This window comes from Doryrhamphus excisus, chromosome 14, assembly GCF_030265055.1.
Source record: "Doryrhamphus excisus isolate RoL2022-K1 chromosome 14, RoL_Dexc_1.0, whole genome shotgun sequence".
NCBI classification, from domain to species: domain Eukaryota; kingdom Metazoa; phylum Chordata; class Actinopteri; order Syngnathiformes; family Syngnathidae; genus Doryrhamphus; species Doryrhamphus excisus.
The window spans coordinates 2,512,560-2,526,847 of NC_080479.1; the positions used below are offsets into that span (position 1 = coordinate 2,512,560).

Consider the following 14,288-nt stretch of genomic DNA (forward strand, 5'->3'; position numbering starts at 1 on the left):
ATGGCCGCCAACCCGGCCAATCAGATCCTGAGATGGCTTAGACGCTAATCTGTGCCAGGGGCGTGTGTGCATGTGCGTGTGTGCGTGTGTGTGCGTGTGTGCGTGTGTGTGTGTGTGCGTGTGTGTGTGTGTGTGTGGTCCATGCCGAGGCGGATGATGTTGGAGAAAGAGCGGAGGGTTCCGGCAGGATGTTGTCAGCTTAGATGTGTTGACATCACACACAGTGCAGAGGTCAGAGGTCATTTCTCAGGTGAATTGTGAGAGTGCCCCCCCCCTCCATCCCCCCTTACCACCCAGACCCCCTGAGCGTGACTTCATGCTCATTGGCCAGGACAAAACAAACAATGACACAAATGGGGGGGGGGGGTGCTTGGCGGGGGCGGGAGAGAGAGAGCAAGAGTATGCATCGATCTGCGCATGCGCACATAGGATCTGCTCGTGGACGTTGGACAAAGTTGTTCCACTTTGTGTTTGTTGTGTTGCGTGTTTGTGAGGAACATGCTGCTCACGTTCTGGGTACGTAACTTCTTCTTCTCACGAGCAGTCGACCCGCGAGCGGACTTCACGAATCACTAGCACGCGCGTGTTCGTGGAGCGCGAGACATCTGATGACCTGCTGCTGCTGCTGATGATGATGATGATGGTGTTTGTTGCCGTGTTGAAAAGACGAAGATGGACATTTCTGACCCCTCCGTTCACGCGCGTCCCCATTTTGCTGTGACGTCACGGTGACATCCAACAGTGTGTTTGATGTGATGTGCGCAGGTGCTGCTGGCGTCGGGCTTGTGGCGCTGTGACGTCATCAGGGCGTACGTCTTCCAGGCCAGCCGACCCGCGGAGGGCGGCGATGCCCCGCCCCCCCACACCAAAGGTGAGAACACCCTTCATGCTGCCATCATGCCTCTTCAGCCAGGGTGCTGCTCACACGGCCGTTTGGTGTCCCCCCAGTGGTGTCAGAGTGGGTCAGCTCGGCGGGGTCGTGCAAGGGGCGGTGCTTCGAGCTGGAGGAGGCGGAGCCACCAGGATGTCGGTGTGATAACTTGTGTAAAACGTACTACAGCTGCTGCTCTGACTTTGACCACCACTGTCTGAAAACAGGTCAGTCCCATTAGCTTAGCTTAGTTTAGCTTAGCTTAACTTAGCTTAGCTTAGCTTAGCGGCATCTGCTGTGAGCAGCGGGAGGTTTCGAGTGCCGTCAGGAGCGTTGTGGCGAGTCGAGGAAGGAGGAGCATGCGTGCCATTGCTCGGATGACTGCCTGGAGCGAGGAGACTGCTGCTCCAACTACAAGTCAGCTTGCAAAGGTACACGCCCCTCCCCCACCTGGCGGTGGCGCCCTTGGGCTAACTCGTTCTGTCTTTTGGAGGCGAGACGTCGTGGGTCCAAGGAGATTGCGAGCACATTGGTGGCGCCGAGTGTCCCGCCGGGTGAGTAGCTCTATGTTGTTCAAACAGGAAGTGGTGTCCGATATGCAAATGAGCAGCGTGACTCGTTGCCCTCGCAGCTTCGTCCGGCCCCCCCTCATCATGCTGTCTGTGGATGGCTTCAGGGCGTCCTACCTGAAGAAGGGTGTGTCCATCATCCCCAACATCCAAAAACTCAGTAGGTCGGCACCCCGCCTTTTCATAGACTCTACCCACTTCCGCTAACATGTGTTTCCTGTCAGGGTCTTGCGGGACGTCAGCGCCGTACATGCGTCCCGTGTACCCGACCAAGACCTTTCCTAACTTGTACACGCTGGCCACGGTGAGTGAGGGCATCATGTGACCTGTTAATGTGTAGACTGTGTCAACAGTGCTGGGGGGGGGGGGGGGTGAGACCCACTCAGCTCCCATCTGTCCACTCTGCCCGCAGGGCCTCTACCCGGAATCCCATGGGATTGTGGGGAACACCATGCATGACCCGGTCTTCAACGCCACCTTCAGCCTGCGTTCCCGTGAGAAGCTCAACCACCGCTGGTGGGGGGGGCAACCGGTGAGTGTCTGCAAAGGGGCGACTGGCCCCTGCAACCTCGCTTCCTGTTTGTGTCACATTGCCATGTCGCCGGCAGATCTGGATCACGGCCGAGGAGCAAGGCGTAAAGGCCGGAACCTTCTTCTGGCCCTGGTAGGTGATGGCTGGTCACCATGACGACCAGGCCGGCAGCAGTGACGTCCTCACCTTGTTTCCAGGGTCATCCCGCTAGAGCGCCGCATCCTGACCATCCTGCACTGGCTGCATCTGCCCGACCACCACAGGTGCGCGCACGCTTGTCATGTGCTGATGTGTGCTTGACGTGCACGCTCTGTGTCCAGGCCGTACGTGTACGCCGTGCACTCGGAACAGCCCGACACCTTCGGACACCGCCTGGGCCCGCTGAGCAGTGAGGTAAGCGACGCCATGAGCAGAGCGCTCGGGGCGAGGGCCTGATGCCAGCCCCCGTGTGTGCGTGTACGCAGCTGGACAACCCCCTGAGGGAGATCGACAACATCATCGGTCAGCTGATGAACGGCTTGAAGCAGATGAATCTTCATCGCTGTGTCAACGTCATCATCGTTGGAGACCACGGTGGGGGGAGGCGGCAGGTATCAAAGCCTTGTAGGGTGCGGTGAGGGTGATGATGATGAAGGTCTCGCAGGCATGGAGGAGGCCCACTGCGACCGCACGGAGTTCCTGAGCAGCTACCCGCTCAACATCGATGACATCTCGCTCATTCCGGGATCGCTGGGCAGGATCCGACCCCGCGAGCCCAAGTCAGGCTTATGTGAGTCTGTGTGTTGTAGGCCCCGCCCCCAGCACTGTCTGTTTCTCACCACTTGTGTCTTGCTTGCAGATGACCCCCAGGAGGTGGTCGCCAACCTGACGGTGAGTAAGGACCGCCTCCCGACGGTGCGTGGCGGCGGCTGACTGTGGTTTGTTGCAGTGCAAGATGGCCACGCAGCACTTCAAGCCGTACCTCAAGCAGCACCTGCCCAAGAGGCTTCACTACGCCAACAACCGCCGCATCGAGGACGTGCACCTGCTGATGGAGAGGAAGTGGCACATCGCCAGGTAACGCCACGTACAAGCGTTGTCACCGGGCGCCACTAACACGCCGGCGGTGCCTGCAGGAAAATGCCAGAAAAGATGCGGACTCGGTGCGGTTTCTATGGCGACCACGGCTTTGACAACAAGATCACCAGCATGAGGGTACCTCGTACGCTGCTACGCATGCCATCATGTCACATGACACGTGCCATTGCTCCACTTCCTGTTTCTGCAGACCATCTTCATGGGACACGGGCCCAGTTTCCGCTTCCAGACTCAAGTGGCGGAGTTTGACAACATCGAGCTTTACAACGTCATGTGTGGTGAGTCCAACGGTCAGCACGCACGCGCACACGCGACCTGACTCCGCCCCCTCATCCTGCCGCAGACCTGCTGGGCCTGAAGCCGGCACCAAACAACGGGACGCACGGGAGCCTGAACGACATGTTGAAAGAACCGCCGTTTGAGCCCGTCATGCCAGATGAAGTGACGCCGCCGTCGCTGGACACAGAGGTGGTGGCGACCTCTGACCTCGGCTGCAGCTGTGACGACGAGGTCAACAGAGGGTTTGACTCCGCCCACGATGAGGAAGTTGGTCGTGTGTGAGAATGATTTTCTTATCGTGTCTCAGAACAAAGTGGACGAGGTGACGGCGACCTTCAGCCCCGCTCAGGACAACATCTACGACTACAGTATGGCCGCCGCCCACGTGCTGGCGTCAGGTGGCCATGAGGTCACAAATGTGCTCTTTGTCCCCGCAGACAGCACGCTGCTGCCCTTTGGCCGCCCCGCCGTCATGTTCGATGCCCACTACGGTTTGCTTCATCACACAGACTTCATCAGCGCCTACAGCCGCCAGCTCGCCATGCCGCTGTGGACGTCCTTCACGCTGCCGCCGCTGCAGGTACCTCCCCCGCAAACTTCCGAACTCCACATGGCCCGCCCCCTGTGTGCGGTAATCTTCTATGGCGACATCAACATAAAAGGCGCCGTCACTTTCCTTTCCTGCTGTGGTTGGATGGTGATGAGGGAGGGAAAGTGGGTGTGGCTTGGCTGCCAAATGTGTTGTCTTCCCCAGGAGGACGTGACGCCTCTTCCAGGCGGTTCTACCGGCAGCCCCTGTGTCCGGATGGACCCACGCGTGTCAGCGGATCACAGTCCGAGCTGCACCGCCTACCAGCAGAACCGTCTCCTCACCTACGGCTTCCTCTTCCCGCCTGGTAAGCGGCGAAGACACTCAAAGGTCAACAGTCAAAGGTCAAAGGTTGAGGTCAGCATGTGTTCTTTGTGTGGCAGAGTTGGCGTCATCTCCCGAGTCCAAATACGAGGCGTCGCTCATTACCAACACCGTGCCCATGTTCCCCGCCTTCACCAGTGAGTCACATGCTGCCTTTGTCCGGCACTCACGCGCCGTGATGTCGGCGCCAGGCACTCGTCTCCGCTGGGCGGGACAAAGACGTGGCTGTCCTGGGACGCTCTCTGTGTGCTTTCACAGTGTGACGCCACGCTGTCATTTGATCACGTGACGTCTTCCCTCACTGTACGGTGGTCACATGGTGTTGTCTGGGTGCCTGCAGGAGTGTGGCGTTATCTGCAGGGGGCGCTGCTGAGACGCTACTCCCAAGAGAACGGCGGCATCAACATCCTCGCCGGGCCTGTGTTCGACTACGACTACAATGGCCACCGTGACGCCCTTGAGGACATAAGAGTGTGAGTGTGCGTCACGTCACGGAGTGATGCCGTGTCTAACGTGAGTGACGCGTGCAGATGGTCTCCCGGTGCACGACCCATGCCCACCCATTTCTTCACCGTGGTGACGAGCTGCCGCCAGCCCAACAAGACGCTGGACGAGTGTGACGGAGAGCTGAGCGTCTTTTCCTTCCTGATCCCGCACCGAGCTGACAACAGCGAGACGTGCAACGTGAGTCTGTTCCGACAGCCGTGGTTATCCTGAGGGGGCGTGGCTAACAGGTGGACAATGTGTGCAGAACCAAGACGACGAGCAACAGTGGGTGGAGGACCTCCTCAAGCTTCATACGGCCCGAGTCCGAGACGTGGAGATCCTGACGGGTCTGGACTTGTATCGTTCCACCAACCAGACCTACAGCAGCACCCTGAGCCTCAAAACCTACATGCACACCTTCGAGAGTGACGACTAGACCACCGCAGCCCCGTCGTCTGTTTTTGTTCATCCATGACCGCTAGCACAGCAACAGCACTCTCACCTGAGTGGGCGTGGCCAGATTAAAGGTGACATGTTGGAGACGCACATACACACACGTGTTGATCTTAGTACACGATGCAATTCCATGTTGGAACTCGATGAACTGTTCACTTGAGTGTAATGTTCCGTTTCAGCCATGGGAGGGCGCCATTGCTCCTAGTTTTAACATCACTGACTGCCATGTTTTATTTAACGCTCAAAATAAAAATGATATTCATATCCAGAAAATGTCTTTATTATTGAACCACTTGTCTGAGCGGTCCTTATGACGAGGCTAAATGCGAAAGCTGTACAGCTGCTGCACACCTGTGTCCAATCCGCTGCTCAGCTTAAAAGCCAGCAGCAAGATGGCAGCAGCTGCTGTGACGATGTGGACGAGACGTGGGTGGTGCCTTCAAACGTCTTCAAGCTTGAGGTAACATGTTGTGCACCTTTATGACTTTAGATCCATAGTGACCACTTCTGCCCTCAGGCTGCTGGTCTTGCCGGTCCTGCTGGTCCTGGGACAACACGTCAAAGGTGAGGAGCAATAATTTCGGTTCTGATTCTACTTGATGTGTAATGTGACCCATGCAGCTTCTCAGAGCCGCAACGCTAATGGACCTCTCGCTGGCCTCCGAGGTTCTGTGCTGTCTGGACCTTCTGCTGCTCACTATGGTCCAAAGTACCCTGCAGGTGTTCAACACAACCTGAAACCCGTACTAAACACCGGAGGTCCTCGTCGGTCCTTTGGTGGATGGACAGATGGCTATGCTCCAGCAGGAAGTGTTCCCTTTTACAGACCTGATCGGCAGATGCCGCCCAAACCAACATGGATTCTGCAGCGGCAGCGTCAAGGCCGACCCGACACGGTCGACACCAAAGCCTCCCCTCAACACCGACCAGAAGCTACCATAGTTTCCAGCGGCGGGATCCAGATGGTGGCTGCTCTCATGCCACAGACGTACAAACCCAAACGGCCACAGCTGCAGAATTCACGCAGCTTTGAAAGAAGACCGGTTCTGATGCCACAGAGGTATGAAAAAGCGGCACGGGGGCTACCAAGGTACGAGCCCAAATGGCCAAGCAATTTGGTGGCTCCAGATGAGTGGAAAAGGAGATCCAGAGATGTTTCGTGGTTACCATGGTGATGCTCGTTGGCAGGTATGTTGATATGAACAAACAGCGAGTTGCTTTAAATTAACCCCCCCTCCCCCCCCTCTCTCTTTAGGTTGCTTCTGGATGGTTAATAAAAGTCCAACTCATATCTTGTGTTGTAATTTCTCAAGCATACAACTTTAAACGATCACATGATCACAGCAAATAAATACATTGAAGACAAACACTTATGGTTTTTGATTGGCAGCTGTGGGGCGGGTCTTGAGCCGCAGCAGCTCAGGGAGTGGTCGACGACTGTCCTGGTAGAAGTCTAGTCCTGTGATCCACTCGATATCTCGGACTCGTGATTGGTGGAACCACATGTGGTCTTCCACCCAGAAGGCTTCATCTTGTGCACTCTAGACACACAATTTGACACACAAAGTGTGAACATCTAATCATCTAATGCAGGGGTCGGGAACCTTTTTGGCTAAGAGAGCCATGAAGGCCAGATATTTTAAAATGTGTATCTGTGAGAGCCATATACATTTTGAATGCAATAAAATGTGTGCATTTTTATGTAAGACCAACAGTTTTAGATATAATGGGCTCTAATTATGTAGACCAGGCACACTACCCCACGCCAATGGGGTGTGGCCAGCACACTTTCGTGAGCAGCGCAGTGTCTAATAAGAAATCAAATACTTGCTGCCATTAATGCAACTTCTGCTGCTGCATAGTTTTGAACCGTATTCAGTACACGTATTTCATTCTTTTGGCCATCTTCACCAGAAGACTTGGTTCTGCAGCTTTAGCTATTTGACTAAAGGAGGAAAGTTTACATTTACATGTTTTTTTGACATCTCAATGACCGAGGTAGACTACAGCATTACCCAGTAATAATCAAGTTTTGGTGTTTGACCTGGAAAATATCATCAGGAAAGATAGATATGGTTGGCCGTATTGCAGTAGAAAATAGATGGACGAATTAAAATGCATAAGAAAGTTGTTGATTTTGAATATTATTTTCAACAGTCATTTCAGTGATGGTTTACTTTAAAATGTTAGCAAACATACATTTTTATTGTGGTAAGAAATGCTTGAGAGCCAGATACAGTCATCAAAAGAGCCCTACCTGGCTCCCGAGCCATAGGTTCCCTACCTCTGGGTTAGGTGATGCACCTGAATGCACCATTTTAGAAAAAGCTGGAGCAGCACTGAAATTAGTTTGCTAGTTTGGATCCTGCTTGTTGAGTATGAAGTGTCCATGATCTGCCTGGAATCTTTCCATGGTGTCCCAACTCTTTAAGAACCACTACTTCCTTGTTAATCGTATCTTTTTCCTTTGGCTTTTCCCTTCAGGGGTCGCCACAGCAAACCAATCTCCTCCATCCAACCCTGTCTTCTGCATCTGTCTCTCTCACACCAGCTACCCTCATGTCCTCCTTCACTACATCCATAAACCTCCTCTTTGGTCTTCCTCTACGCCTCCTACCTGGCAGCATCCTTCTACCAATATATTCACTATCTCTCCTCTGGACATGTCCCAACCATCTCAGTCTGGCCGATAACTGACTTTATCTCCAAGGCCTCTAACATGTTATGTCCCTCTGATGTACTCCTTCCTGATCCTATCCATCCTGGTCACTCCCAATGAGAACCTCAGCATCCTCATCTCTGCTACCTCCAGTTCTGCTTCCTGTCTTTTCCTCAGTGGCACTGTCTCTAGACCAAACAACATGGCTGGTCTACTTAAAATTCTCCCCCTTCTGTATCTCTTCTCCCTGTAACCTCACTCTTCCACTTGGGTCCCTCTCATTCATGCACCATGCACATACGTATAGTCTGTCTTGGTGCGGCTAATCTTCATTCCTCTCCTTTCCAGGGCAAACCTCCACTCTTCTAGCATCTCCTCCACCTGTTCCCTACTCTCACTACAAATCCCAATGTCATCTTTAAACATCATAGTCCATCTGTCAGCCTGTCCATCACCATAGCAAACTAGAAGGGGCTTGAACTTTTTTTTTGGCATGAAACCATACTGCTGCTCACATATGCTGACTTCTGGCCTTAGTCTAGCTTCTAACTACTCTTTCCCATAATTTCGTGGTATGGCTCATTAGCTTTATAGCTTTGTAGTTGCCACAGTTCTGCACAGCACCCTTGCTCTTAAAAATGGCCACCAACACACTTCCTGGACCAAGTGCCTTCCCACTCTTCATCCTTTTCAATGCTCTTCCTACTTCCTCCTGTCTTGGCATCCCCCTTAAATGGAAACCATTGAAGCAAAAGTACCTTGCAGTTCTCCGAGTTGTCTGGTCTGTGAGGCAGCAGGAAGGAGATGGTGTGCAGCTCGCCAACACAGGAGCTCACCGGGTGGCTGACGTTCTTGCAGCTGGTCAGCACAGCAAAGTAATGCGTCGGGGTGGAGATGTTGCCAGCAGATGCCGATCTGGACTCGGACAAGATGGTCACAGGTGACTTTCACTTGAACCCAGCTGGGATGCAAACAAGGAGCATGCAAGTCTTACTGGGAGATCAGCTCGAATGAGTCATAGCGCCCGTCGTGGTCATAGTCGAAGGCGGGGCCCATCAGCACGTTGATGCCGTTGTAGATGGAAGCGTACTTCTTAAGTAGCGTGCCGTGGAAGTAGGACCAGATCCCTGAGGTGGGAAAGAACAGCAGATGACATAAGAAGCAACGAGTCCACTGTGGAGGTGGTTTGCACGAGGTCCACATTACTGCTGAACTGGGGGTACATGGGCACCACGTGGCTGCTCAGCAGGCCATCGTACTGCTGCTCCTCACTGGCGCTCAGTTCTACGACAACAACACAAGATCATTAGGGGTCACAACGCAGGGTGTCATGTGGTTTCCATGCGTACGGGGGGGGTACAAGAAGCCATGTTGGAAGTCGCTGTAATGGTCACACCGCCGACTCTGAGATGCAGGAACTCTGACATCAGCTCGCAGACAGTTGGGTTGAACAGGCGGCAAGGGGTCCAAGTTGCTCTAACAGAGGTCAAGGTTACTCGACGTGAGCGTTGGCTGACCTTGACCTTTGACCTTAAGTGTGAGGTGTACCGGCTTGTCGAGCGTGAAGGAGCTCCACAGGGGCATCATGACATCTTGGCTGTAGGCGCTCACAAAGTCCTCGTGGCGCAGGATGCAGTAACGCTCCGACCGCCGCAGCAGGCGAGGTCGCCCGAACATGGCGTGCTTCATGTCGGATGCGGACTCTGTAGAGAGAGAGCTCGTTTAGCTGAAGGTGCAACGCACTAGCGACAGTGCGGTGAAACGCGTGCACCTTCCTCAGATGTCAGGTTGAGCCGGCGGTTGGCAGTGACCACGGCGCCTTCACTCTGAGGAAGAACCCACTTTGTGTTGTGACTTTGTTTGGTGACCGATACGTGTCACGTGACTTGTACGCACCAGGGCGGGACAGGAGCAGCCCAGGTCGTCGGCGGGCTCCAGGTTAGTGAGGTGGCACTCTACAGGTCCACTCTGCTCCAACGGGGGCAGTGGTGAGTAGAAGGGCTCTCGGAGGACGTGGTTCATGCTGCCGTGCGTCCCGTTGTTGTCGCTGGGGGAGATCTGCAGCAAGTCTGTAGACGGACATGCGGTCAAGCACTCATGCAAGCACACGTCCGTGCCACTGAAGCACGCGCCGACTCACCACACATGAGATTGTACAGCTCGATGTTGGCGAAGGGTTCCACTTGAACTCGGGAAAGGAACTTTGGGCCGTAGCTGACAAACATGGCCTGACAGGAACAAAAACAGCCTTCAGTCTGTTTTGCCAGATGGAAGCCTTGTCTGCTCTCGCACTCACGTGCATACTCTCCACATCGTTGTCGTAGCCATGTGCGCCACCAGAGCAGAAGCTGAGGGATCCGGGGCGCCTGAAAGCCAACACAACAATGACAAAGACACCAGTAGCTAATGCCACAATCACAAATATACACAATGACAGATGCCTGTCGATAACCTGTTGCTAACGCCACAATGCTCAATGACAAGACGGCTGTAACTGACACCACAATGACAGAGACGTCTGTAGCTAACGCCACAATGACAGAGACGCCTGTAGCTAATGCCCGAATCAAAAAATATGCACAATGACAGATGTCTGTTGCTAACGCCACAATGACAGAGACTCCTGTAGCTAATACCACAATGACAGAGATGCCGGTAGCTAATGCCACAATGACAAATATGCGCAATTACAGATGCCTATCGCTAAGACCACAATAACACAGACTCCTGTAGGTAACGCTATAATGACAAAGAAGTCTGAAGCTGATGCCACAATGACAAGACGGCTGTAACTGACGCCACAATGACAGAGACGTCTGTAGCTAACACCACAATTACAGATACGTGTAGCTAATGCCACAATTACAAATATGCAGAATAATACAAGCCTGTAGCTAATGCCACAATGACAAATATGCACAATAACAGATGCCTGTCGCTAGCACCACAATGACAAAGACTCCTGTAGGTTAAGCCATAATGACAAAGAAGCCTGTAGCTAATGCCACAATTACAGATGCCTGTAGCTAACGCCACAATGACAGATGGCTGTAGCTAGTGCCACAGGTTTGTGATGGATACCTCTCAAACAGCCATTTGGGCTCCACCAGGACGTTGACGTCCTCAATGCGACGGCTGTTGGCGAAGTGGAGACGCTTAGGCAGGTGGGACTTCAAGTAAGGGCGGAGCTTCTGATTGTCTTTTTTACACTAAAACGAGGAATGACAAACGCGACACGTGTTACATGACATGCTATATTGTAAGCTGCATGTCACATGCTCACCGTCATGTTGACAACAAGTTCCGCCGTGTTCACTGCAAGACCAAAACAGGATGATGTCATTCAGGCCACACCTCCTTCGCCGCACCACAAACTATTAGCAAGCGGTACCGGTACAGTGCTGGTACCTGCGCTACCACTCTGTTATTGTTACTGATCACTTCAGGCCCTGACCCCCCCCCCCCCCCCCCCCCCCCCAGGACTGAACGAGACCAAAAAGATTTACGCACAGACGGCATCCTTGTCCTTGGCGCGGATCCGCCCAAAGGGTCCCTCGTTAACCACATATCTGCTCACATCACCAAGCAGGTCCTCCAGGTTCTCCTTCCTGTTGCAGCTGGTCTCTTCCATACCTGTTGGGTCACGTGACATGACTTCCACCTGCTGACTGATCAGATTGACCAACCAGATTGATCATGTGACATTACCGTGATCGGCAAGGATGACGATGTTGGCGCAGCGATGAAGTCCTATCTGCTTGAGGCCGTTCATCAGCTGACCCACAATCTTATCCACTGCCATTATGGCCGACACCACCTGGACCACAGTCACATGACACATGTTGGTACGTGTCGGAGGTGGAGAAGGTGATCTGGTTTGTTCGTGGACGTAGCGGTCGTTGGACGGAGGACACGGTGCGTTGATTTGGATGAGGCGTGCGATAAGATGCAATAAAACTTTTGGCTAGGAGCCAGAGTGAGGTCTAGATAAGACCTCCTGATGATGGGGAAGGTAAAAAAAGCCAAGCGAGACAGAAAAACATCACGTGTTGGATTCAGTGAAGACGACGCACCCCCCCACTGACAGGGCCGAAGCTGTGTCCTGATTTGTCCGGTTCCTCCAAGTAGAGGGTGAAGAAGTCCGGTCTGGGGGGAAAAGAACACACAGTGACAAGACAGCTCAGGTTCTATGTGGCCCATGGACTTGGAACTTGGATCCGGTCCATTCACCTCTCATGCTCCGGCAGCTGCAGCCACGTCAACACCGTCAGGACTCGCTCCTCAAATGGGATTTTCCTGCGGAAATAAAGGCAAAAATAGAAGAACACGACTTTTGTTTCCTGTGCAGAGCCACAGAACACACGCATACCCGTTGTAAGGCCGGTATAAGTCCGGGAAGCTGCCGTTTATTTTCACGTCGGACCCAGGCCAGTAAAAGGTTCCGGACTTCAGCCCATGGGACTTTGCCGTGTGCCAAATCTTCAGAACAAAGTCAACAAGTCAGCGCTGCAGTTGGAAGACCGCAGGTCATGTGACCATTCCTCATGAAACTCTAAACTTCACTCAGGTCCAAGTCCTCACACCCCCACTACTCACTGGTTGTCCCAGGTACCAGGCCGGGTTGTCTTTCTCCGAACTGGACAAAGTGAAGGTGGCGTCCATCACGGGATCGTACATGATGTTGTCAACCAAACCGTTGGACTCGGGGTACAGACCCTGTGAGGTTCGGAAAGGGGCGTGGCTTAATTAAGAATGTCCTAGGCAATGTCACGTTTAAGCACTACTTGCCGTCACGATGGTGTAGTGGTTTGGGAAGGTCTTGCTGGGAAAAGCCGCCTGCATGTATGACGCTGACGTTCCGCACGTCTCTGAAAGAAGACAACAACTTCCTGTCACTGATGACCACAGCTGGAGTCTAACCCAGGACCCACTTGCAGCCGCTAAGTCAAGCTGTAAGACTCCGACCGAGAACCTTTGGCTGGGAGGCACCCGGGATGCGTTCTCACTCACTGAGTTTGGTCAACACAGGGATGAGAGCGCTCCATGTGCGCAGATACTCGGCCCGAAGGCCGTCCAGAGAAACCAGAAGAAGCGGCTGCCGCTTGAAACTACGAGCAAAAGCAAGAGAGGCTGAGTGTGTTGTAATGCCACCTGACGCCCGTAGAGGCAGCAGTGAGCCAGTCCATTCTTATGCTGCCCCATGTTGGAATATGTGTGTTGTTGGTACCCTGGTGGGCACGAGGGGCGCGACAGGTCCTCGCACTCATCCTCCACCCACTGTGTTTGGCCTAAGAAGACAAAGGTCATCGGGTCATGCCCGCTGCTGACCCCCAATGCATTGCGGCGTCTCACCGAGGCAGACGTGCTGATAGTTGCTGCAGCAGTCCCGTGTCGACGCGCAGTCGTGCGAACAGTGGCACCGGCTGGTCGGCAGCCGCGCCTCGCCGCAGCGCACCCTTGTGCACTCCCACAGCTCACCTGCACACAAGCCAGGCCTTCTGGGTTAGCGTCGGTGCGCACGAGAAGGGCCGGGGCACACGGTAGCGCTCTCACCGGGGGCAGTGCAGAGGTCGTGGTAGTCATGGCAACAGCTGCCGCCGGAACTGCAGCCGGTGTCACATCTGCAGCCAGGGGCGGCGGCATCGTACGGCTCGTAGCAGCGATTCCTGCATGACGTCTGCGGTGCCACTGGGGGGTGACAACACCATTTAGGACACGACAAACTTCCAAAGTCCACCGCCGTGCTCATAGGAAACTTCTGGAATTTGCTCTGTGGGCAGGGACGGTCTTCAAAGATGTTTCCACGTGAGTCATGCTGAGTCAGCATCCTGTGTTGCCATGACAACACCCCTTGAGGCTGGCTGCGTTGTGTGAGGTGCGCATGAGGAGCGTGCACGTGCAAGTTTGAGAGTACCTTGGTTTTGGCAACGCTGCAGGTCCAGTCCGAGTCCAAGTCCAAGTCCAAGGATCAGGGTCACCACGGACACGGCCAAGACGCCAACCTGTGAAAAGCAGGAAGTAGAAGATTTGCTAGCATTAGCATTAGCATGGCACCCCGTGACTGACAGGTGATCAGTCCACAGTGAACCGACATCAGCTGGGGTAGGCTCCAGCTTCTTAGTCCCTTGTGAATCTATTTAGCAACATGTGACAAAAAGCGATATGTAACCATGGCAACACTGCTGACCTAAAAAAAAACATGGAGGAAAACTTGAAAAAAGAAAAAAAAAGAACGTGTGTAGTTTGTGCGCTACTCACAAGAACAACATTCTTCTTCTTCATCATCAGGCCGACTGAGACGCTGACGCTTACGATGGTGACCTCCGGACCAGGCGTGACTCCAGTAACTGATTAGCAGGACATGCAGATAAGGCCCCTGACGTCACTTCCTGTAAAAAAAAGTAGCAACAGGTGAATCACGTGACCCATTTGCTACCTCAGGAATA

General features: G+C 53.7%; 3 protein-coding genes across 3 annotated transcripts; 2 read left to right on the forward strand and 1 right to left on the reverse strand.

Annotated features, from left to right (window-relative positions):
- The first annotated feature begins 403 nt into the window (after positions 1-403).
- On the forward strand, positions 404-5,456 carry LOC131102005 (ectonucleotide pyrophosphatase/phosphodiesterase family member 2-like). The gene is made up of 25 exons (XM_058047460.1): positions 404-516; positions 766-871; positions 949-1,098; positions 1,177-1,302; positions 1,365-1,425; positions 1,503-1,600; positions 1,665-1,744; positions 1,853-1,972; positions 2,049-2,104; positions 2,170-2,235; positions 2,293-2,365; positions 2,437-2,545; positions 2,616-2,741; positions 2,811-2,842; positions 2,901-3,028; positions 3,088-3,166; positions 3,240-3,327; positions 3,393-3,559; positions 3,636-3,696; positions 3,766-3,908; positions 4,083-4,224; positions 4,301-4,378; positions 4,582-4,714; positions 4,772-4,925; positions 4,993-5,456. The coding sequence occupies exons 1-25, from the start codon at positions 499-501 to the stop codon at positions 5,161-5,163; spliced, it is 2,565 nt and encodes an 854-aa protein (XP_057903443.1). The 5' UTR covers positions 404-498; the 3' UTR covers positions 5,164-5,456.
- A 96-nt stretch (positions 5,457-5,552) lies between these two features.
- Positions 5,553-6,474, forward strand: LOC131101995 (uncharacterized). The gene is made up of 4 exons (XM_058047444.1): positions 5,553-5,643; positions 5,701-5,747; positions 5,805-6,371; positions 6,439-6,474. The coding sequence occupies exons 1-3, from the start codon at positions 5,576-5,578 to the stop codon at positions 6,356-6,358; spliced, it is 669 nt and encodes a 222-aa protein (XP_057903427.1). The 5' UTR covers positions 5,553-5,575; the 3' UTR covers positions 6,359-6,371; positions 6,439-6,474.
- A 39-nt stretch (positions 6,475-6,513) lies between these two features.
- LOC131101976 (venom phosphodiesterase 1-like) lies at positions 6,514-14,226 on the reverse strand. Its single transcript, XM_058047410.1, has 25 exons — positions 14,101-14,226; positions 13,757-13,844; positions 13,396-13,530; positions 13,195-13,320; positions 13,070-13,130; positions 12,853-12,950; positions 12,631-12,710; positions 12,439-12,558; positions 12,212-12,321; positions 12,073-12,138; positions 11,916-11,988; positions 11,551-11,659; positions 11,353-11,475; positions 11,126-11,157; positions 10,924-11,051; positions 10,139-10,208; positions 9,983-10,070; positions 9,739-9,911; positions 9,614-9,668; positions 9,391-9,545; positions 9,192-9,318; positions 9,049-9,126; positions 8,837-8,969; positions 8,601-8,757; positions 6,514-6,724 (listed from the first exon to the last, which is right to left on the reverse strand). The coding sequence occupies exons 1-25, from the start codon at positions 14,125-14,127 to the stop codon at positions 6,554-6,556; spliced, it is 2,583 nt and encodes an 860-aa protein (XP_057903393.1). The 5' UTR covers positions 14,128-14,226; the 3' UTR covers positions 6,514-6,553.
- Between the last annotated feature and the right edge of the window lie 62 nt (positions 14,227-14,288).